Here is a 22,194-nt window from a genome sequence, read left to right as displayed (position 1 = left end):
AATTATATTAATACTTTTAATTACTTTAAAGGATTAAGTAGCATGCTTAAATTATACATATTTCAAAATGGTTTAAATGCTTTTGACATTTTTTAAAAAACAGCAGGCACTCAAATAGTTCCATTTAATATCAGAGAATGTATACAGTATACACCCTGAAATTCTTGCTCTTCACAGACATCCACAAAGAAAGAAACCCCATAGAAGGAATTATAAGAACACCAGAACACTGAAGCCCTCCTCATCCTCCCATCGCACAAGCATCGACCCTCCCCCTCTCCTGCTTGCATCAACAGAAACCATGCCCCCACACCCCCCACCATGCAAGTAATGGCAAAAGCCCCCAAAGCGATCTTAATCTAGAGTCCACCGAAAAACTACAGTCCATAACACAGCACTTTGGTATCTCAGACAGGCTCTCTCTTTCCATTGAGGGAGTGAGAGGTTGCTGCAGTAAGTAACGAGAACAACGACCTGTTCTGGTGTTGCCATCTTCCGCAATGCTTCTTCAAGCCCCTTGTCTCAGGGTCCAATGGGCTCTCACTCTCCAGCAAAAGACTGTCGGGGCATTTTTAGGTGGGCCTCAGCGGTATTTCTCCTAAGATTTAGCCACCTCTGACTATTTTGCCTGATTGTACTTTTCATGTATGTAGGATTAAATCATTTAATTCTCCACCAGGAGCAGAAGTCCAGGCAAGTGTGCATTGAAGTGGAGTTTAGTATCATCAATTCCTGTGTGTGAAAGGATTATCTGAAATATAGGTAGTCTTTTTTTGGATTTAATATCATAAACAAAGCATTTTTTAAAACCAAAATCTGTTCATATGTTGAATAAAATGCTCCATTTTATTCAATGGGTCGAATAACGGCAAACATGGCTTCTTGACCAGCAAACATTTATTTTGCCACTTCTAGCTGTTATAAAATACCATTTTAACAGGACTCATTTTGAAATATGACAAACACAAACATGTTATCTGGGAGAAAAAGTCATTTTTTGTGGAAAAAGAATTTCAGCACTGTCTACATTAACAATGTTCTTCTCAACATGTCCAAGATATGAAACTATCATTGTCAATGTACTGGAGGAAACCTATGCCTGTGTGTTTCCATAGAGATGGTCAATCTGCTTTTTGAAAAATTTGCTTAGTTCTGATCTTTTAGCCTTCAGTGTTGGGGTCAAGAATCCATTTTCAATAGTGAACATCTCTGTGTGCAGGTACAAGTCCTTTACCTGGAAAAGACCATGAAAGCATTTAGACCAAAAATCTGTGCACTCTTACAATGTCAATAAGCAACCAAGTTGAATCAATGGTTACGAGTCAAAATTACACTATTTGGATATACAATTTTATCTCTTATTACTAAAATACAAGGGGTGATTGATAAATTTGTGGCCTAAGGTAGAAGGAGTCAATTTTAGAAAACCTAGCACATTTATTTTTCAACATAGTCCACTCCTACATGTACACACTTAGTCCAGCAGTTGTGGAGCATACGGATCCCTTCTTTGTAGAAGTGGTCCACAGCAGGGGTGGTTGATAAATTCATGTCCTAAGGTAGAAGGAGATGGGTTCTTCAAACTTTCTGCATTTGCACTGAGTTGAACTGCACATGCATGTAACGAGAGCTGTATAACTCACCTTGTACCTTAGGCCCCGAATTTATCAATCACCCCTGCTGTGGACCACCTGGAGGTCCAAGACGCTCTCATTACATGCACGTGGAGTTCAACTCTTTGAGTGATAATGCAGAAAGTTTGAAGTTAATAATTCATTTCCTTCTACCATGGGTCACGAACTTATCAATCACCCCTGCTGTGGACCACTTCTACAAAGAAGGGATCCGTATGCTCCACGACCGCTGGACTAAGTGTGTACATGTAGGAGGGGACCATGTTGAAAAATAAATGTGCTAGGTTTTCTAAAATTGACTCCTTCTACCTTAGGCCACGAACCTATCACCCCTCGTATACTGTATTGAGGCAGTTAACAGTTAGGTTTTGATGTGCATTAAAACTTTAACTGTTAACTGCCTCAATACACCAAAGGCGGCAGCCTTTGATCAGTCCATTGTCTTAATACAACTCCCTATGTTCTCCCCATCAGACCAAACTTACTTCAGCTGCTCTGTCCAGACCATTTTCTATGGTACCCCACGTTGACATTGTGGGAGCTTCCAGGCCAACATTATTGATAAGCAATAAGCAGCAACTGAATCTCAAATGCAGCTGAGTCAAGATCAATACTGATTATTTGACAGCTGCACCTTGTAGACACAGATGCCTTGAGACCACATACTTGACATAATGGATTCCACTTCATATTTGGGTCATGAAACTAAACCCAGTATTTACACAAACCATTTTTGACAAAGACTGCCACTCAATGGCCAATCAACCAACAGTCCTTTGGAATACTCCATCCATTTAGAATAGAGATAAGGAGGAATTTCTTTAGCTAGAAGGGGGTGAATCTGTGGAATGTGTTGCCATTGGTAGCCAGGGAGGCCAAGTCTTTGTATATATTTCAGGCAGATGTTGATAGGTCCTTGATCTGACAGGGCATGAAAGGGTATGGGGAGAAGACAAGAGATTGGAGCTGAGAAGGAAGTGGATTAGTCAAGATGAAGTGGTGGAGCAGACTCAATAGGCCAAATGGCCTAATTCTGCTCCTATATCTTGTAGTCTATGGGGTGTGGAAGGAATCCAGAGCATGCACAGGAAACCCATACAGTTACAGGGAGAATGTTCAGAGCCTATACAGATAGCACTGGATCTACAAGACAAGTGATACAATATTTGGAAGACTGGCATCTCGTACCAATACCAAAAGCAGAATGTTACCTCTAAGTTCATTATGTGTTACAAAACGTAGAGATAGGGAGAAAAGAAAATTAATTACACATGTGGCTAGAAGGTCAGAATGAATGGCAGGCATCCAAGTTTAATGAGGTTTCAGGATAAAGGGGGATCGTTATGCAAAATTTAAAAAGAAAGCAATGTTTCTCAGAAAATACCCATACAGTCAGCTCAAAGCCAGCCATGGCTGATTGGAATGTTTCTGGAAATAGATAAAACACCATTAAAAATATTGTTTTGCAAGTGTCAATCACTCATTTGTTCTTTATGTGCCAAAGTGAGTGCCATTGCTATTACTAAGAAGGTGTTTGGGAAGCTGAAACCCTGAAAGTTGTGAAGTCACTGGACCAGATGGACTACACCCTAGTGTTCTGAAAAAGGCAGCTCAAGAGATTGTGGAGACATTAGTAGAGCTATAATGTTTAACCTCCAAAATTTATCATAACTCTGTTTGAAAAAAAGATTTGAAACTCTCTTTTCTCAAAGCAGCTTGAAATGTGTGAGACATTGATTGTGATGCTTAATCCTAGGTTCTCCCATAAATTTTCTATCTACCTTATCAAAAACCCTCAAGATCATACACATTTCATTGATCAAGCACCCCAAAAGTCTACATTATGTATATTTTCATCATCTTAAGATTTAATTGCTAATAGTTTTATTTCATATTTGTTTTGGTATATTTTTAAATGTATAGGCTAGATTTCTCAAGCTCTGGAATGCAACCAGAAATTTCACATTTAAGTGAATGGGAAATGGCTTTTTAATTTACGAACTTTTCATTGACACATTTTTCTGCAATATTATGAAATTACCAACTATTCATATAGTGAAAATATGATGTTAATCGAGGAAAAAAATGCAAAAAGACTGTGCATCAATAAATTGCATTAGGAAAATACAATATAAAAATTGCTGTTCTGTGCCAGTGGCTTTGGGACCACCTGGTGAAGGAAGCCATTGAAATAAACTAGAGGGAAAGAATTTTAACAAAGGTCTTGCTCTAAGTAAGAACTGGAATTCGATTGTAAGCAAGGTGGGAGAGTGGAAACCTGATTGGATGAGGACTAACCAATCAGGAGGGATGGTCTACAGGGGTAAAAATACCTCTGGACCTGACATCTCCAGGCATCATCCCTAATGAAGATGGTCAAGTTTGTCATCGAAACGTCAGTTATAGTTGACCTGACTGGAAGCCCAAAAAGAGTACATTCATTAACAGATATTACTCAAGGTAGAAAAAAAACAGGGAGAGGGGATGCTTTCGTAACAGCAATAAAGACTATTGCTGATTAGACCACATATGGAGTGTTACGTACAGTTCTGGAAATTGCATTGGAAACAGCTCTTTATTACAAATCTGACTGTAGCAGTAAAGAAATGTGTGAAAAAAGTCAGGAGTGTGGTGGAGCAAAAGGATCTGGAAATACAGGTCCATAATTTATTGAAAGTGATGTTATAGGTAGAGAGGGCCATAAAGAAATCTTTGGGTACATTGACTTTCAGAAATCAAAGTATTGAGTACAGGAGATGGAATGTTACATTAAAGTTATGGAAGATGTTGGTGAGGCCTAATTTGGAGTATTGTGTGCAGTTTTGGTCACCTACCTACAGGAAAGATGTAAATAAAGTTGAAAGAGTACAGAGAAAATTTACAAGGAAATTGCTGGGACTGGAGGACCTGAGTTATAAAAGGGAGATTGAATAGGTTAGGACTTCATTCCTTGAAACATAGAAGTTTGAAGGGAGATTTGATAGAGGTATACAAAGTTATGTGGAGTATAGACAGGGTGAATGCAGCCAGGCTTTTTCCACTGAGGTTCGGTGAGACTACAACCAAAGGTCATGGGTTAAGGGTGAAAGGTGAAACACTTAAGGATCACATGAGGCGAAACATCTTCACTCAGAGGGGTCATGAGAGTGTCTAACGAGTTGCCAGCACAAGTGGTGCATGCGAGCTCGATTCCAATGTGCAAGCAAAGTTTGGATAGGTACACGGATGGTAGGGGTATGGAGGGACATGGTCCTGGTACAGGTTGATGGGAGTGGGCAGTTTAAATGGTTTCAGCATAGACTAGATAGGCCGAAGGGCCTGTTTCTGCACTGTACTTTTCTATGACTTATTAAGAGGTGATAAAAATGAGAAGTCCACCCTGAGAAGTACAAGGCCCTACTGAAAGAAAAAAAATGAAAGGCAATGCTGATAATCTTTAACTAGTTCTTGTTATCTATATTAGTCACGAATAACAGCTTTTGTGAGACTCATAACAACACTTCATTACAGACATTGAGAGGGGTACCGACCACTAATGTTCTTGCCAAGATTATCTAGGCTATGCTATGCTATGAAATTTCCATTCTTATGAAGCAAAAATCTGCACTCCATGAAGCAAGATTATGTGGGCTATGCTGTGAAATCTCCACTCCTATGAAACAAAAATTTCTACTTATGAAGCAAAAGCATACAGTTAGGTGAGAATATAGACATATAGTCAAAGGAAAACTAGGCAGTATATTCAAACTCTGCTATGAGATAACTGTGATTTCTTGGGGAATATACCCACAGAAGCTCAATATATCTGATGAGATGTTGTAAATGTGAAGAACATAAGAAATAGGAGCAGGAGTCGGCCACCCGGCCCATCGAGCCTGCTCCACCATTCAATAAGATCATGGCTGATCTGTCTGTAAACTCAGCTCCATCTACCTGCCTTTCCCCCATAACCCTTAATTCCCCTACTATGTAAAAATATATCTAATTATCTTAAATATGTTTAGTGAAGAAGCCTCAACTGCTTCCCTGGCAGAGAATTCACCACTCTCTGGGTTGTTTCTCCTCATCTCCGTCCTAAATCTTCTCCCCTGAATTTTGAGGCAATGTCCCCTAGTTCTAGTCTCACTTACCAATGGAAACAACTTCCTACTTCTATCTTATCTATCCCTTTCAAAATTTTGTATGTTTCTATAAGATCCCCTCTCATTCTTCTGAATTCCAGGGCATATAGTCCCAGGCAACTCAATCTCTCCTCATAGGTTAACCCCTTCATCCCTGGAATCAACCTGGTGAACCTCCTCTGCACTGCCTCCAAAGCCAGTATATCCTTCCTCAAGTATGGAGACCAGAAATGCACACAGTACTCCAGGTGCAGCCTCACCAGTACCCTGTATAGTTGCAGCATGACCCTGCTCTTGAATTCAATTCCTCTAGCAATGAAGACCAACATTCTGTTTTCTTTCTTAATAACCCGTTTTCCTTCAAGCCAACTTTTTGCGATTCATGCACAAGCACTCCCAAGTCCCTCTGCACAACAGCATGCTGCAATCTTTCACCACTTAAATAATAATCTGCTCTTCTATTATTCCTTCCAAAGTGGATGATCTCACATTTGCTAATGTTGTATTCCATCTGCCAGAACTTGGCCCACTCACTTAACCTATCTATATCCCTCTGCAGACTCCCCACATCCTCTGTACAATTTGCTTTTCCACTTAGTTTCGTGTCATCAGCAAACTTTGCTACGCTACACTCAGTCCCCTCTTCCAAATCATCAATGTAAATGGTAAACAGCTGCGGGCCCAGCACCGACCCCTGCGGTACCCCACTCACCACAGACTGCCAACCGGAGAAACACCCATTTATACCAAATCTGCCTACTATTGGTTAACCAATCCACTATCCATGCCAATACACTTCCTCAGACTCCACGCATCCGTATCCTATTTATGTCTCTTGTGCGGCACCGTATCAAATGCCTTCTGGAAATCCAAGTATACGACATCCACCTGTTCCCCTCTATCCACTGCACATATTATGTTCTCAAAGAACTCCAGTAAGTTTGTCAAACAGGACCTGCCCTTTCTGAATCCATGCTGCATCTGTCTAATGGAAGCACTCCTTTCTAAATGTTTTGCTATTTCTTCCTTAATGACAGCTTGATGCTGGGAAAGCAAATCCAATTTATTGACCAGCGAAGATGCCTGTACCTTATTTATATTATAGTGATTAGTTCGAGATTATAGCTGCAGAATCGGTACCAACAAGACCCCATTAGGTCTTAAATACTGTCTTGCAACCAATGGAGTTTAATAAGCTCTTCAATCCCAATTTAAAGCCTGCAGACTGGATAGAACTGTGCATGTGCACATAATTACATGAAGGAGATTACAATCTGACCCTTCTACGTGGCTTGTTTAAAAACAATCATTCAGTCTGAACAGTGAGCAGCAGAGGAAGGGTTAATAATTGTTGGCCAACAAGAGCAGTTCATTTATTATGGTGTTCCTTCACTAATCCCCACAGCAGCTACTTGGTAATTGTGGCTTTGTAATGTACCTGTTCAAATGATTTTAGTCCAGCTTGTTTTCCCAATTTGACCAGGTCATCCAAAATAGCCTTCTTTATTTCCTAAAATGTAGGTGGGAGAAAGAAAAAGGAAAACGTTACAGGTTTAACTAGCTCATATTTTTGGCAAACTCAAGGCAATCCGATGTATTGGAATCAATCTGGTAGTTTAGTTTTATTTTTCTTTATCTTCCAGGAGCACTGTGATTTTTTTTTGCAGTGATGCAGAATTTAGGGAAATTGAAAAAGAATAAGACTCATGGTATAGTTAGTTACTTACAAAGAGGAAACTAAATAATCAGGATCCTTAAAAGTTATCAGAACAATTTTAGTCCATTTAATGACAAGCATCTACAATTCAATATGAGTTTGAAACCTTAAAGTTCAAAGTAAATTTATTATCAACGTACATATACTGCATGTCTTCTTGTGGGCACACTCAGCAAATCTTTAGAAAAGTAACTATGACAGGATCAACCAGAGTGCAGAAGATAACAAAATGTGCAAATCCAAATATAAATATATATCAATAAGTAACGAGAATGTGAGACAGAGATAAAGAGTCATTGAAAATGAGATCATTGGAACATTTCACTGATGGGCACGAGAGTGTGGTTATCCCCTATTTTTCCAAGAGCCTTGTGATTGAGAGGTAGTAACGGTTCTTGAACTTGGTGGTGCGAGTCCTGAGGCTCTTGTACCTTCTACCTGATGGCAGCAGCAAGGAGAGAGCATGACCTGGGTGGTGAGGATCTTTGATGATGGAGGTGGTTTCCCTACTACAGCTATTCATTTAGATGTGCTCAATGATGGAGAGGATGTTACCTGTGATATACTGGGCCGAATCTATTACATTATGTGGAATTTTCTGTTCAAGGGCATTAGTGTTTCCATACCAGTCTGTGATGCAACCAGTCAATATACTCTCTACCACACGTCTATAGAAGTTTGGCAAAGTTTTAGCTGTCATGCCGAATCTTCCTGAGGAAGTAAAGGCGCTGCTATACTTTCTTTACAATTAACACTTGCATTCTGGGTCCAACTCAACAAATTAAGCCATCTTTATTCTTCCAATTGCAAAAGCCAAAAATAGGTTAAATGAAAGATCCAACCAGTTACAACTATGACTATAACCGTTTTAATGATGTGCCCAAATATCAGTACAATTTATATCTTCATCAGTTTCAACAAACCAAGAAATGATATGCCAACTGGTTGCGGGAGCTATCATAATAAAAAAATTGTTCAGTTAACATCTTGAAAATTAAAACAATACTCATACCGGAATCTGGCATAATTCTTCATAAGAGCCTTTGAATCCCTTACTGGCCGCAAACTCTGGAAGCACCTCTGGGTCAGGCACCACAATGCCCACCAAATATGACTAAGAAGAAAGAAAGAAGGCATAAAATTATTAATTCAATATAACCACAAAAGATCATTCCTTCCAAAAGAAATCAGCTTGTACAAAAATATTTCATTTAACCATACAAGGGAAAGTTATAAAAGCATTTTGATTAAACTCATTTGTTATGTATTTAATATTTCAATAATATTTGAGAAATCTTGCATATATGTTGTTTGATTAAGCATTCATGCTCATTTAAATGACTATGGGTTATATGTAAAAATATGTTAATTTCATATGTCATTGCACTACCATGTGATGTTCACATCTTGCTTCAAGCAAACCCATATTTCTCACTCTCTATGAGTTTCTTGGAATTAGTTTAATGTTTTGAAGTTACAAAACATAACAGTATTATGGGCCATATTTTTGCATAAGGTTAATAGTAATCATGACATTATCCAAAATGACTATGGAACTAAATTAAAATGTAAGGATTGATGAAGTAATTTTAGACTTACCTGCAAGCTATCTCCAGCCACAAAAACATGAGCTACAAAACTGCTCTGAATGTACACATTCTCTATCTTCTCAGGTGCAATGTATTCACCCTGCGCCAGTTTAAATATATTCTTCTTCCGGTCAATTATTTTCAAAGTTCCATTCTGAAATAAGAAATTGTTTCACTATCCAAACTACTTGTAGATTGTCTCTCCAAAGTTTTCCATTATAAACACTTGAAAACAAAAATGTAAACGGCACAAATCATCCAACACTTGTTAGAAAGTAATGGGCCTATACTCACTGGAGTTTAGAAGAATGAGGGGGGATTTCATGGAAACTTATCAAATATTGAAAGGTCAGGATAGAGTGGATGTGAAAAGGATGTTTCCTGCAAGGGGGAGTCTAAAACCAGAGGGAATACCCTCAGAATGGTTGGACATCCATTTAGAACACAGATTAGCTAAAAGGTGGTGATACTGTAGAATTCTTTGCCATGGACAGCTGTGCAGGCCAGTTCATTGGGAGTATTTAAGGCAGAGTTGATAGATTATTGATTTACCATGGTGTCAAAGGTTACAGGAAGAATGCAGGAGAACGGGGTTGAGAGGGATAATAAATCAGCCATAACTCAGTGGGTCAAGTGACTTAATTCTGCTCCTATGTCTTACGGTCTAAAACATTTCATCTACAGAAGATTATCCTGCTTATTATTTTCCAGGTAATATTGAGGCACTCATTAGTTGTAAACTTGTCTGGACAGGTGCATTGCAGTTAGAGGCACAGGGCTGGTTAATTGTTCAAGGTGAAACAAGCTTCTTAGCTTGTTAATAAGCAATTGATTAATCAGATTGAGACAAAAAGAACTTTTTCCTTCGCATTGGGAGATAATTAGCTCCGGTGCAATGACTCTGCAATAATTCAGCTGAGGAGAAAGACAAGTACCAAATACAAAATTTTAGGTCAAATCTCTTTTTAAAGAACTGCTACTGCCTGAAGAGTTTATTGATTAAATGTAGTTTCATAGCTGTTTGGCTGGGGTCCCCAAGACTTTTGCACAGTGCTGTAGTGATTTTATGTATTTGCACTGTACTGCTGCTGGAAAAAAAACACATTTCATGTCATACGTGAGTGATGATAAACCTCATTCTGATATGGGTCTCTATTGTGGACTGAGAGTGGGAAGGGGGCAGGGAGAGGGGAATCATGGTTGGGGAAAGGGGAAGGGAGAGCAGAAGGAGCGGGAAGCACCAGAGAGACATTCTGTAATGATCAATAAACCAATTGTTTGGAATCAAATGACCTTGTCTGGTGTCTCAGGCCAGGGTGTGTCTGGACCCTCATCACTCCCCCCCCACCCAACCCCAGCACTCCTTCTCTGCCATCTGTCCCCCACACCTCCCACAGCGCTCCACCCTCACCATTTCCAACATCCTTTGCTCCTGCTAAATTTACTATCTCTCACTCTCTCACCCATCCACAGCGACAAATACATTACTGTGCAAAAGTCTTTTTTTCTTACCCCTGATTCTTACACTGTACTTTAGATCAAACAAAACTAACAATTAAGCTCACCACCAAATAAAGCTGAATTTGTTCAAAATGTGGGAAGTCATCATTCAAAAGTATCTTCCCGACAAAGAAATAGCACTACAAACAATATAATTTCTATTTTGGACAAATTCCTCGAAGGAGAAAAAGAGATGACGACCCAACAGGTATATTTCAATGTTCAGCCATTTGTCCTGTTCCAATTAAGTGCCAAATAAATAGGTCCACTAAAGTGAACATTAATCTTTCTCAATGAATTTAGTACAGGACCTTTAAGAGTCTGTTATGCAAACAGACATGAGAGCAGGATCAGAAAAGGCTACTCACAATGAATAAGTTTTCAGGGATAAATGGTCTTACCGGCAGCCACTTTCCTATGTCCCCTGTATGGAGCCATCCTTCAGCATCTATAGCTTCAGAGGTCCTCTCTGGGTCTTTCAGATAACCTTTGAATACATTTGTACCTTTGATGCAAACCTAGAATGGAAGAGCCCACATGATCAGTAAGTGTTTGTATACAAGAACCAAAACAGTTTAAAATATGTTTTTCTTTACCTCTCCTTCCCCTTTAGAAGCAAAGTAATTCATGTCTTCAACATCAACTAATTTCACAATGTTGCAAGGAAGTGGTGGACCAACGTGGCCTAGAATGAAAAATAGTACGGAAATATCTTGGATCAGTGTACCAGAAGAAAGCTTGTGATCACAATTCTCCCCTAGGCTGGTCAATTAGTGCGCAGGGCAAGTGAGTCACTCACTCAAGAATGTTTGTACTAGGTTTGTCAGAATCTACTGCATTGATCGAAGAAAATGATTTGAGAAAAAGTCTTCCAATTGCTTTTGTCTTCAATAGATGTGACCATATCATTTCCTTCACCTTGCTGGATTTCCTTGCAGTAGAGACTGCCTGCAAGATACCACATCAATGTTTCTTTGACCTCTTTAGTTATACAAGATATCAGACTCTCATTTTGATCCGGTAGTTTGCAACCTTTTTTATGCCATGGAGCAAAGCCATTAAGCAAGGAATCTCTGGACCCCAGGTTGGGAACCTCTGGTTTGACCAGTTAACCATTTCAAAGTTCAAATTTATTATCAAAGGATATATGTCATATACAAACTTGAGATTCACCTTCCTGCAGGTACTCACAAAACAAAGAAACACAATAGAATTCCCAGACAGCACCAAAGACTGCTACATATCCAATGTGCAAAAGAGGACAGATTGCGCAAATAGTAAAAAAAAAGTAAACAAAAACACATGGAACTTAATCGGCAGAGTACATGAAACTTTATGTTTAGCCTTCAAGGTAGTGTATATTGCCATGAATATCGATTTCTCCTTCCGGTAAAAAAATGATTCTATTCCCCACTCTGGCCTCTTCTCACCTGCCTATCACCTCCTTCCCTTCCTCCTGTGGTCCACTCTCCTGTCCTATCAGATTCTCTCCTCTCCAGCCCTTTACCTTTTCTCACCACCCGGCTTCACCCATCACCTTCCAGTTATTCTCCTTCCCTCCCCCCCAACACTTTTTTATTCTGGCATCTTCCCGCCTTCCTTTCCAATCCTGAAGAAGGGAAGAAGGGTCTCGGTCCAAAAGGTCAACTGTTTATTCATTTCTATAAATACTGCCTGACCTGCTGGGCTCCTCCAGCATCTTGTGTGTGTTAATCTGAATTTCCAGCATCTGCAGAATCTCTCGTGTTTATTCTTTTCCACAGATGATGCCTGACCTGCTGAGTACCTCCAGCATTTTGTGTATGTAGCATATATAGATTTTAAGTTACAATCTACATTTGTACATAAATTTGCAATTATTCATAAAAAAAGATACTGAGCATTTGTGGAAGGTAAAGCTTCTGCTACACTTTCCAAAATGTTTGCAGGTCCCGGTGTGTGTCCCGGCAGCATTGATCCACAGGTCACATCTCTTGATCCATTGCCATCTGGAGGCTTGTTCAGCAGCTCTTTCCTGATAGCTTGTTTCTTTCCAGCCCTTTTACCAAGTGGATTTCATCGCTGCTATAAGACTGTGTGTATCTGACCAAACTGCTGATGATCCATGAACTTACTAAAGTTTATTTTTTGTGAGACCCATACACATTTTTCTGGGCAGCCCCCCCTGTTCATTGGTAACCCATTTATAAATTCAACAGCCAATAGACATATCACATTGATATGCAGACTTAATCAAACATCTGAAGAAACAAATGAAAAATGTTAATTAACTTCTTTGAGAGAAGAGGAATGGAGACTAAGTGTTAAAAGACAAGTTACCAGCTGCAGAATCTCCAGCCATCGAGAAGGTACATCCAGCAGTGCATTCAGTTTGTCCGTATCCTTCAAAAATCTATTGATAAAGTAAAGATACAGGATCCCAGTTCAGTTGTATTTTTTAAAATTCAAAACCATGTTTGTGATAATCTAAAACAATGTTTTGTTCACTCAATGCAATAACAACTTTAAATTTGAAGCCACTTCTTTCCATTCTAAGAAATACAATGTTTTGCTCTGTTTTTACACAAAACTTTTAATTGTTCAAAATGTTTGCAGACCTGAAATTTTAAAAGAAATCATCTGCAGGGTGGAATGTAAATCTGGAGTAGAAGCAAATGAACAACAAAAATAAAAACATAAGCCGTAAATCGATACCTACTGGACAGCCTAACGCCGCTCGAAGAAATGTCAGAATTGTAGGGGAAATGGGGGCCGCTCCTGTCACCATTATACGAACACGTCCTCCCAAGGTAGCCTTCCGTAGGTAGAACAATTTAGAAAAACATTTTAAATGTTTATTGAAACTAAACACACAATGAGCTGCTCCCTTCAGGATTAAACTAGAATCTGCAATTTATAAGCTATGAGGTATCAGTTAACAGAATTTGTATTGGTATTAGGGAGTTACCAAGATCTATTTAATATGTTACATCCATTTGCAAGCAGATTACATTTATAAAGCACTTTCAATATTTCATATGACAATTATCAGATAAAGTTTGACATCAAGTCACACATTCAGTTAAAATCATAAGAAACAGAAGGAAAAGGCCACTTAACCCCTCACACATGATCCGCTACACAATAAAATCATGACTGATCATTTACCTCAACACCGCTTTCCTATACTGACCGCACATCCTTCAGTATTGAAAAATCCATTGACCTCCATTGTTAGAACTTCAAGAACTGCATTTGTTCAAAGATCTAACGAAGTTGTATTATATTGCAATGCACTCCCCAGTGGCAATATAGGACTGTGGATACTGTAGGGTCTAACTTTTGTCAAGAGTTTTAAATTCTTAAATGCATTGGTGTAAATAAACACTATTTGATATTTTCCATAATGAAAACCATGAACAGCAAAAAAATGCATTATAGCTAAATGGGTTTGAAAACAGAGGTCCTTTTCCTTGGCCAGTCATAATCAGGGCATCAAAAGTTACAGGGAACAGGCAGGAGAATGAGGTTGAATTCAAAGTTCAAAGTAAGTTTATAATCAAAGTACAAATATGTCACCATATATGACCCTGAGATCCATTTTCTTGTGGACACACTCAGTAAATCCAATAACTACACAGAATCAATGAAAGACCGCACAGAGCGGACACCCAGTGTGCAAAAAGAAAACAAACTGTGCAAATACAAAAAGAAAAAAATCAAAAATAATAAATAAGCAATAAATATTGAGAACATGAGAAGAAGAATCCTTGAAAGTGGGCCCATAGTTTGTGGGAACAGTTCAGTGATGGGGCAAGTGAAGTTATCCCCTCTGGTTCAGGTTGTAACCAGAGGTTGTAAACTTCTGGTTTACAAAGTTGTAAATTTCAATGAGAGGGATAATGTATCAGCTATGATGCTATGATGGAAGGGCAGAGCAGATGGAATGGCCTAATTCTGCGCCATTAGTCTTATAATGGATAAATCTATGTATTTAATATTCCTCATTATGAATGCACTCAGAATTGTAAACATACAAGGATGTTTGGTGTAATGGATTGTTCTGGAAATGGATTTCCCTTTCTTTACGTAACTCCTTTTTGGCATCTATAAAGCAGTTAGTCTGCCATAAATTCACAAGTGACTGCAGATGGTGGAATCTTCATTAAAAATGACTACTGAGTCCTGATGCAGGGTCTCAGTCCAATATATTGACCACACCCTTTGTCTTCATATATGCTGCTCTCCCCACTGAGTTCTTACAGCAGTTCAATTTTCACTCTACCATGAACCTTGTGGTGAATTAGCTGCAGAATAGAAGTTTGTAAGCATTATCGTCATGGTGTTCTCCTGGCAAAAAAACATTTATAGACAGGTGTACTCATTATTATCCAAATCCTCTGAAGAGTTGTATGGCTCAGTGCTATGTTGAGATGACCAAAACACCATGCAGGAACCAATAATCACCATAACCACTCCTATAAACAGATAAATATCAACTAAATTATGTTCTCTCTGGCCATTATGAGATGAACTGTCTATACATACCTGAACTTTGTTGAAGATCAGTTTGTCCCAGAAACTGTCATTTCTAATAATTCCTCTGGATAATTCAGCTTGTTTGCTGCTAATAGCGGTATTTAATAGCCATTTCTTAAAGGGGGATTGAAACTCAGCTTGCACCTATGATAAATAAATCAACACAAAATAAATTCACCATAAATACGATTTCAGAGTTACTTAACCATAGATATTTTGGTTTTGAATTAAGGAAGACTGGTTAATGAGGGCACATTTCAGTAGAAAGCACAGATAATCTCTCTTAATAGCTGTAATAAGATTAGATTAAATAGAAACAACTCCATGCATTCAAGCAATGAGGTCAACTTCAACTTCTAATCTCTCTTACAGTACTGTGCAAAAGTGATAGGGACATATACATAACTACCTTAAAAAAGTATTCAGCTCCCACAATTATTTTCACATTTTACTGTCTCATTTTCTAAATTTAAAATATATAAAAGTACAATCTTTTGAGCCAATTTACAAAACTTTGTGCATCATGTTAATTCAAAAGAAAAATTCCCAAACCTGTCAACAATTTACTAAAAATTAAAAACCAAAATTGAAGTGTCCATCCATTTTGTAATTACTACACTAACTTCCTCAAGTGCAATATACTTGTAACCTGATCAACTCACCCAATTTGTTGATGTAGAAAATTGGAGGAGCGCCTATTTTCAAAGATTGATAAGAGTAAGTATACCCTCTCTCTGTAAGGTCCAACAGTATGGTAGATTTTCAACAAACCAGACCAAAATGAAGATAAAAGAGCATTCAAGACGAGTCAGGGAAGTCAGAATCAGGTTTATTATCACCAACATGTGTTGTGAAATTTGTCAGTTTAGCAGCAGCAGTTCAATGCAATACACGATAATACAGAAAAAAAAGTAAATCAATTACTGTAGGTATATATGTATATTAAATAGATTTTAAAAAAGTGTAAAATTTCAGATTGTGCTATCCAAGATTCCTTGAGCTTTACACCAGCCATAGCTGGCATACGGGTACTTCAATACAGTCACCAAACTGGGTTGAAAAGGCAGGTGATTGTGTTCGTTTAGCATTTTACTCAATGTTTTTAAGTAACACCTTGAAATTTACACACATAATTAAAATACTTTTGGAATATATAGTTGTTTACATCTAATGCCACTGTTGATTAGATGTATCTGATTTTTCAAGACTTTATAGCAGGGCATGCACTGAAGGTGGGAGGGGGTAGGTTCAAATGGGAGTGAAAGGGAACATTTGAAATGTACAAAATCCTGAGGGATTCCAGCAGGCTGGATGAGAGAATGGAGCATTGGTGCAGGATTTCAGAATTAGGTTTAATATCATCGGCATATGTCATGAAACGTGTTGTCTTTGCGGCAGCAGTACAATGCAAAACATGACAGTAGAGAGAAAAGAATCTATGGATTACAGTAAGTACTGTATACCTGTTTACTTATATATTTACTGTAATTTGTAGTTAAAGTAAATAAGTAGTGCAAGAAAAATTGGAAAGCAGAAGTATTGAGGTAGTGTTCATGGGTTCAATGTCCACTCAGAAATCTGATGGCGGGTTGGAGAGAAAGCTATTCCTGAATGGCTGAGTGTGTGCCTCCAGGCTTCTGTACCTCCTTCCTGATGGTAACAACGAGAAGAGGGTGATTGGGTCCTTGATGATGGATGCCACCTTCTGAGGCCTTGCTCCTTGAAGATGCCCTGGAAACTATAGAGGCTTGTACCTTTGATGGAGCAGACCAATTTTACAACTCTCTGCAGTTTACTGTGATCCTGTGCAGTAGTCCCCCAATGTGCCCCCCGCCATACCAGACGGTGATGCGGCCAGTTAGAATGCTAATGCTACTTCTTCAGAGCTCCAGCAGCTGGGGTTTACAGTAATCTGACCTCCGGTGTGTGTCCATGTGAAGTTTGCACAGTCTCCTTGGGACTGTACAAGTTTGGCCCAGGTGCTGATGTGTTAATTAGTAACTGTAAATTACTGCTCAGTATAGGCAATTGGCAAAATTACCCAAGGGGAGTTTGTGTGAGAGAGTGAGAGAGTGAATTACAATCGTACAGGGAAATAAACAATTTGCTCTTGTGAGAGGTGGCTGAGGCCCTGTGATCAAATAACCTCCATCGAAAGCATAATAAGTGATTAGGTGAGAGGAGTTCTTCCAGTGAGAATATCCAGAACTGGGGGTGGGGGAGTCACTGTTTAAATTGAAGTCTTCTCAGGTGGACAGATGTGAGTCTTTGAAACTCTCCTCAGCAAGGCAGATGGAAGCAGATTCTTTGAATATTTGAATATTTTGAAGAAGAGGTGGGTGGATTCTTAATAAGTGTGGGGTGAAAGGTCATCACGGGCATACAGGCGTGCAGAGTTGAGTTTTCGATCAGGTCATTCATGATCTTATTAATATGCAGAGCAGGCTGAAGGGGTTGAATGGCCTACACCTGTTTTTAATTTATATATTTGTTTGTTCATATGCTTGACAGCAGTGAACATATAGAAGGATGTCAGAGAACTCTAGGAGCCATTGCCCAAATCACAGTTATCCCTCCTAACCCACTCTGCATTGTTGGGCAGCTGTCAACAGTGTGGCAGCATCTCCACTGCGTTCACGAGACTGAAGGATTTTAGTGTGGTAGTAGGAATACCTTGGGGAAGGGGCTGGTGGGGAGAGAAAAGAGTGTGAGGAGCAGACTGGATCGAATGCAATGTATCCAAATGACCTTTGATATATGGACATATCACTCACTGGCCACTAAGCAATATACCAGTATTCTCATCGATAATTGTCATTGTGAATCTTCATGCTATGTACTTACCAGGGGACTTCCACTTCAAATGGCAGGACATTAAAGGCAGTTAATAAAATTTGCCATTACAGTTCCTTTCTCAATCAGAATCAGATTTAATGTCACTGGCATATGTTGTGAAATTAATTAACTTGGTGGCAAATGCAATACATGAAAATATACGGAAAAACTGAAATATAGCAAATATATATACAAGTACATCAAATAATTAAATTGAATAAGTAGTGCAAAAACAGATATAAAAAAGTAGTGAGGTAGTGTTCATGGGTTCAATGTCCATTCAGAAATAGGATGGCAGAGCGGAAGAAGCTGTTTCTGAATCACTGAGTGCCTTCAGGACACCTACTTCCTGATGGTAACAATGAGAAGAGGGCAGGTCCTGGGTGATGGGAGTCCCTGATGATGGATGCCGCTTTTTTTGAGGCATTGCTCCTTGAAGAAATCCTGGCCACCATGGAGGCTAGTGCCCATGATGGAGCTGACTGAGTTTACAACTCTCTGCAGCTTACTTTGATCCTGTACCGTAGCCCCCTACCCCACGATGGTGCAGCCAGTCAGAATGCTCTTTGCAGAGAGTGGTGCATTAAGATTTTCTGTCTGAGAAGCCAACCAAATCTCAAATAGTCAACCAAGCAGAGAAGGAAGCTGTTCTCTTCTGAACAATTTTGGCAAAAGAACACCTGATTTTAAGGGCTTTTTGAAAATTGCAGAAACTGGAATATTAAAATTTCAGCACGGATAAAATTAGTTGTTATCTTTGAGAACTTTAAACACAAATCATGCTATTAAAATTTGATTATAATTTATAATTAGTTATCCTAAGCTCCAACATTAAGAGTGATTAAATTCGGATGTTTAATCTGATCAAATGATTTGATGGACTTGAGAGAGAAAACTGTTGCCCGTAGTTTTTCAAAAACTAATAACTGGAACTCCCTATATCCTTCAAGGATGAAGTTAGGAAGCACTTCTTCACATAAGTTTTACTGGAAACATGGGACTCTCTGAGCAAAACCCAACAAAATTGCCAGGCATTGGAAATTTTTAAAATCAGCTTAGTTGTGTTAGGCAAAGGCAACAGAAGTTAAAAAACCTCAAAAGGTGAGTGACATTGAAAGACAGATCAGACATTGCCCTCTACAAAGATAGATACTCTTTCCTGTCCAACCAGTGGACCTAAAGTTGTGCCATTAATTGGAGACTGGTAGGGGAAGTGAAGAAAGGGAAATGTAAGGTCCTTGTTATAATCATCTCGAAAAACAAAATATTCAACTTCTTCCACATATCGGTCCATGGCCTCTTCTTGTGCCACAATGAGGCCACTCTCAGGGTGGAGGAGAGACACCTCATATTCTGTCTGAGAAGCCTCTGACCTGATAGCATGAACATCGATTTCTCCTGGTAAATAAAATCCCCTTTACCTCCCTTCTTCTATTTCCTACTCTGACCTCTTGCCTCTTCTCACCTGCCTGTCACCTCCGCCTGGTGCCTTTCCACCTTCCCTTTCTCCTATGGGCCACTCTCCTCTCCTACCAGATTCCTCCTTCTCCAGCCCTTTATCTTTCCAACTCACCAGGCTTCACCTATCACCTTCTAGCGATCATCCTTTCCGCTCCCCCACCTTTTTATTCTGGCATCTTCCCCCTTCCTTTCCAGTCATGAGGAAAGGTGTTGACCCATAGCATCACCTGTTTATTCATTTCTGTAGACCTACTGAGTTCCACCAGCATTTTGTGTGTGTTACTTTGTCCATATTACCTTCTACAAAAGGAACAAACCTTATCATAGGCCCGGGTCAGAAGTCTAGGCACAACAGGAAAGATTGTCGGCCGAAGGGTCTTCATGTCGTCTGGCAGCAGTCGAATGTCACCTTGGAAGAACCCGACTTTGGCACCGCTGCAGTAGAGTGCTATCTGACAATACAATTAAATCCATTTAATAAGCTATTTTCATCATGACCCCATGAATAAATTGCATCCTAACCATAAGCTACTGTAAAAAAAAAGACAATGATATATGCAAAAACTACATAATTTCACTTTAAAGCTAATGGATCCCTGTGAATAACTAAGTTAGCTACAGAGGAAATTTTATTATCAAAGTACATACATGTCACTGTATACAACCCTGAGATTCATTTTCCTGCGGGCATACTCAACAAACCTATAGAATAGTAACTATAACCGGATCAATGAAAGATCAACCAGAGTGCAGAAGACAACAAACTTTGCAAATGCAAATATATAAAAAATAGCAATAAATAATGACAACATAAGGTAACAAGGTAAAGAATCTTTAAAGTGAGATGATTGGTTATGGGAACATCTCAATGATGTGCCAAGTGAGCATAGGTATCCCCTTTTGTCCAGGAACCTGATGGTTGAGGGGTAGTAACTGTTCTTGAACCTGGTGGTGTGAGTCCTGAAGCTCGTGTACCTTCTACCTGATGGCAGCAGCGAGAAAAGAGCATGGCCTGGGTGGCAGGGATCTTTGATGATGGATGCTGCTTTTCTACAACAGCATTTCATGTAGATGTGCTCAATGGCGGGGAGGGCTTTACCCATGATGTACTGGGTTGAATCTCCTACCTTTTGTGGGATTTTCCAGTCAAAGTCATTGGTGTTTCCATACCAGGCCATGATGCAGCCAGTCAATATACTGTCCACCACACACCTATAGAAGCCTGTCAAAGTTTTAGGTGTCATGCTGAACCTCCGCAGACCCCTGAGGAAGTAGAGGTGCTGGCATGCTTTCTTCATAATTGCACTTACGTGCTGGGTCCAGGAGAGGTCTTCCGAAATAACAATGCCCAGAAATTTAATATTACATCCAGGCAAGTTGCTTGTTGTTGTTGTTGTTCATCTCCATGCCTTGTGGCACATTGGATGGCAACCTTGCTGTTTCTTTCACATCGCTCTGTGTTTTTTTTTTACGTGGATGAGTTACTAGCTTGATGCTCAGCCCCGCACAGACAGAAACCATGTGGGAGCCAGCTGGATTCAAATCTGGCACCACTCGCCTCCACGTCCGGTGCGGATGCCACTACACCAGCGCCCGGCAAGTTGTTCTTGGGACGCCAATAATAATGTTGAGGTGTAAAATATGGAGACTCTTAATTTAATTAAATTAGAAACCCAAATTATTCACACCTCAAAATCTTGCCCAAAATTAACATCCTCATCTCAAGACTACTTGCTTTGCAGGAGTATGAAGTTTAATTCTGCCCTCGAAATTGCAAGAAAGTTGATATGATTACCTGCACCACTCTTTCAAACATATGTGCCAGGGGAAGGTAGGAGATCGAAATATCATCACTGCTGGGTCTAAGGGTGGACTGTATAAATAAAAAGGGAGGTCATTACAATACAACTAAGCAACAAATGGCGAGACATGTCAGCACAAGATTCTTCAAAGGAAAATTAATCAATTGGGAATTTCAGTTCGATAATAGCAACTACAGCTATTAGCACTGAAGATTATGGATTCAATGCTTTATCCAAATCAAACAAAACTTGATTATTGAAAAGCAATCAGCTTTAGGTCAGGCATGTACAGTAAGCACACATTGTCATAGGACTGAAATCTAGAGCAACAATTTGCCACCTTTCAAAAAGAGAACGTTGCAGCACAGAAGAGTTTCTGGCCCCTTTGACTTTCCCAAATATGCAATAACTGCTTTAAGAAGACTTCTAGTCCCATTTAATGCGTTGTTTTCAAGTCAAGTCGTGTGTACTAAATAAAGCATGAGTATGTGTGTGCATAGGTGCAATGAAACACTTGCAGCTTTATGGCAGGCACATAACATTAAAGACACAACATTCACAAGACAGACATAAATGACCTATAGTAGGGGAGTCTAGGACCAGAATGAACAGCCTCAGAATAAAGGGACATCCATGTAGAGATGAGGAGGAATTTCTTTAGCCAGAGGGTGGTGAATCTGTGGAGTTTGTTGCCACAGGTAGCTGTGGAGTCCAGGTCATTGTGTGTATTTAAAGCGGAGGTTGATGGGTTCTTGATTAGTCAGGGCATGAAAGATTACATTGAGAAGGCTGACGAATGGAGTTGAGAGGGAAATGGACCAGCCATGATGAAACGGTGGAGCAGACTCGATAGACCAAATGGCCCAATTCTGCTCTTGTGTCTTATGGTCTAAATTAAACAAAATTTTTGACAAAATTTTACCCTTTGAAGGCACATTCTTACTTCTCTTTCAACATTTTAAGTAATGTCTCTATCTTTCCTATCTTAAAGTACCTGAGTTTAAAGAGTAATGCAAA

General features: G+C 39.3%; 1 protein-coding gene across 2 annotated transcripts in view; it reads right to left on the bottom strand.

Annotated features, from left to right (window-relative positions):
* Positions 1 to 312: 312 nt before the first annotated feature.
* The window catches only part of acsl5 (acyl-CoA synthetase long chain family member 5), a 117,779-nt gene continuing 95,897 nt past the window's right edge, over positions 313 to 22,194 (bottom strand). For both annotated transcript variants that reach the window (XM_063071939.1, XM_063071938.1), the window contains 11 exons: positions 21,171 to 21,248; positions 19,693 to 19,827; positions 15,089 to 15,223; positions 13,260 to 13,355; positions 12,881 to 12,953; positions 11,158 to 11,246; positions 10,963 to 11,079; positions 9,072 to 9,215; positions 8,485 to 8,586; positions 7,194 to 7,265; positions 313 to 1,234 (listed from right to left, as the gene is read on the bottom strand). In XM_063071939.1, the coding sequence (XP_062928009.1) occupies positions 1,094 to 1,234; positions 7,194 to 7,265; positions 8,485 to 8,586; positions 9,072 to 9,215; positions 10,963 to 11,079; positions 11,158 to 11,246; positions 12,881 to 12,953; positions 13,260 to 13,355; positions 15,089 to 15,223; positions 19,693 to 19,827; positions 21,171 to 21,248 (1,182 nt within the window). In that variant the 3' untranslated portion in view covers positions 313 to 1,093. The remainder of the gene's footprint in view (positions 1,235 to 7,193; positions 7,266 to 8,484; positions 8,587 to 9,071; positions 9,216 to 10,962; positions 11,080 to 11,157; positions 11,247 to 12,880; positions 12,954 to 13,259; positions 13,356 to 15,088; positions 15,224 to 19,692; positions 19,828 to 21,170; positions 21,249 to 22,194) is intronic.

Source organism: Mobula hypostoma, chromosome 19 (assembly GCF_963921235.1).
Source record: "Mobula hypostoma chromosome 19, sMobHyp1.1, whole genome shotgun sequence".
NCBI lineage: Eukaryota > Metazoa > Chordata > Chondrichthyes > Myliobatiformes > Myliobatidae > Mobula > Mobula hypostoma.
The sequence above is the reverse complement of the archived record's forward strand: the minus strand, read 5'-3'. Positions and strand labels throughout refer to the sequence as shown.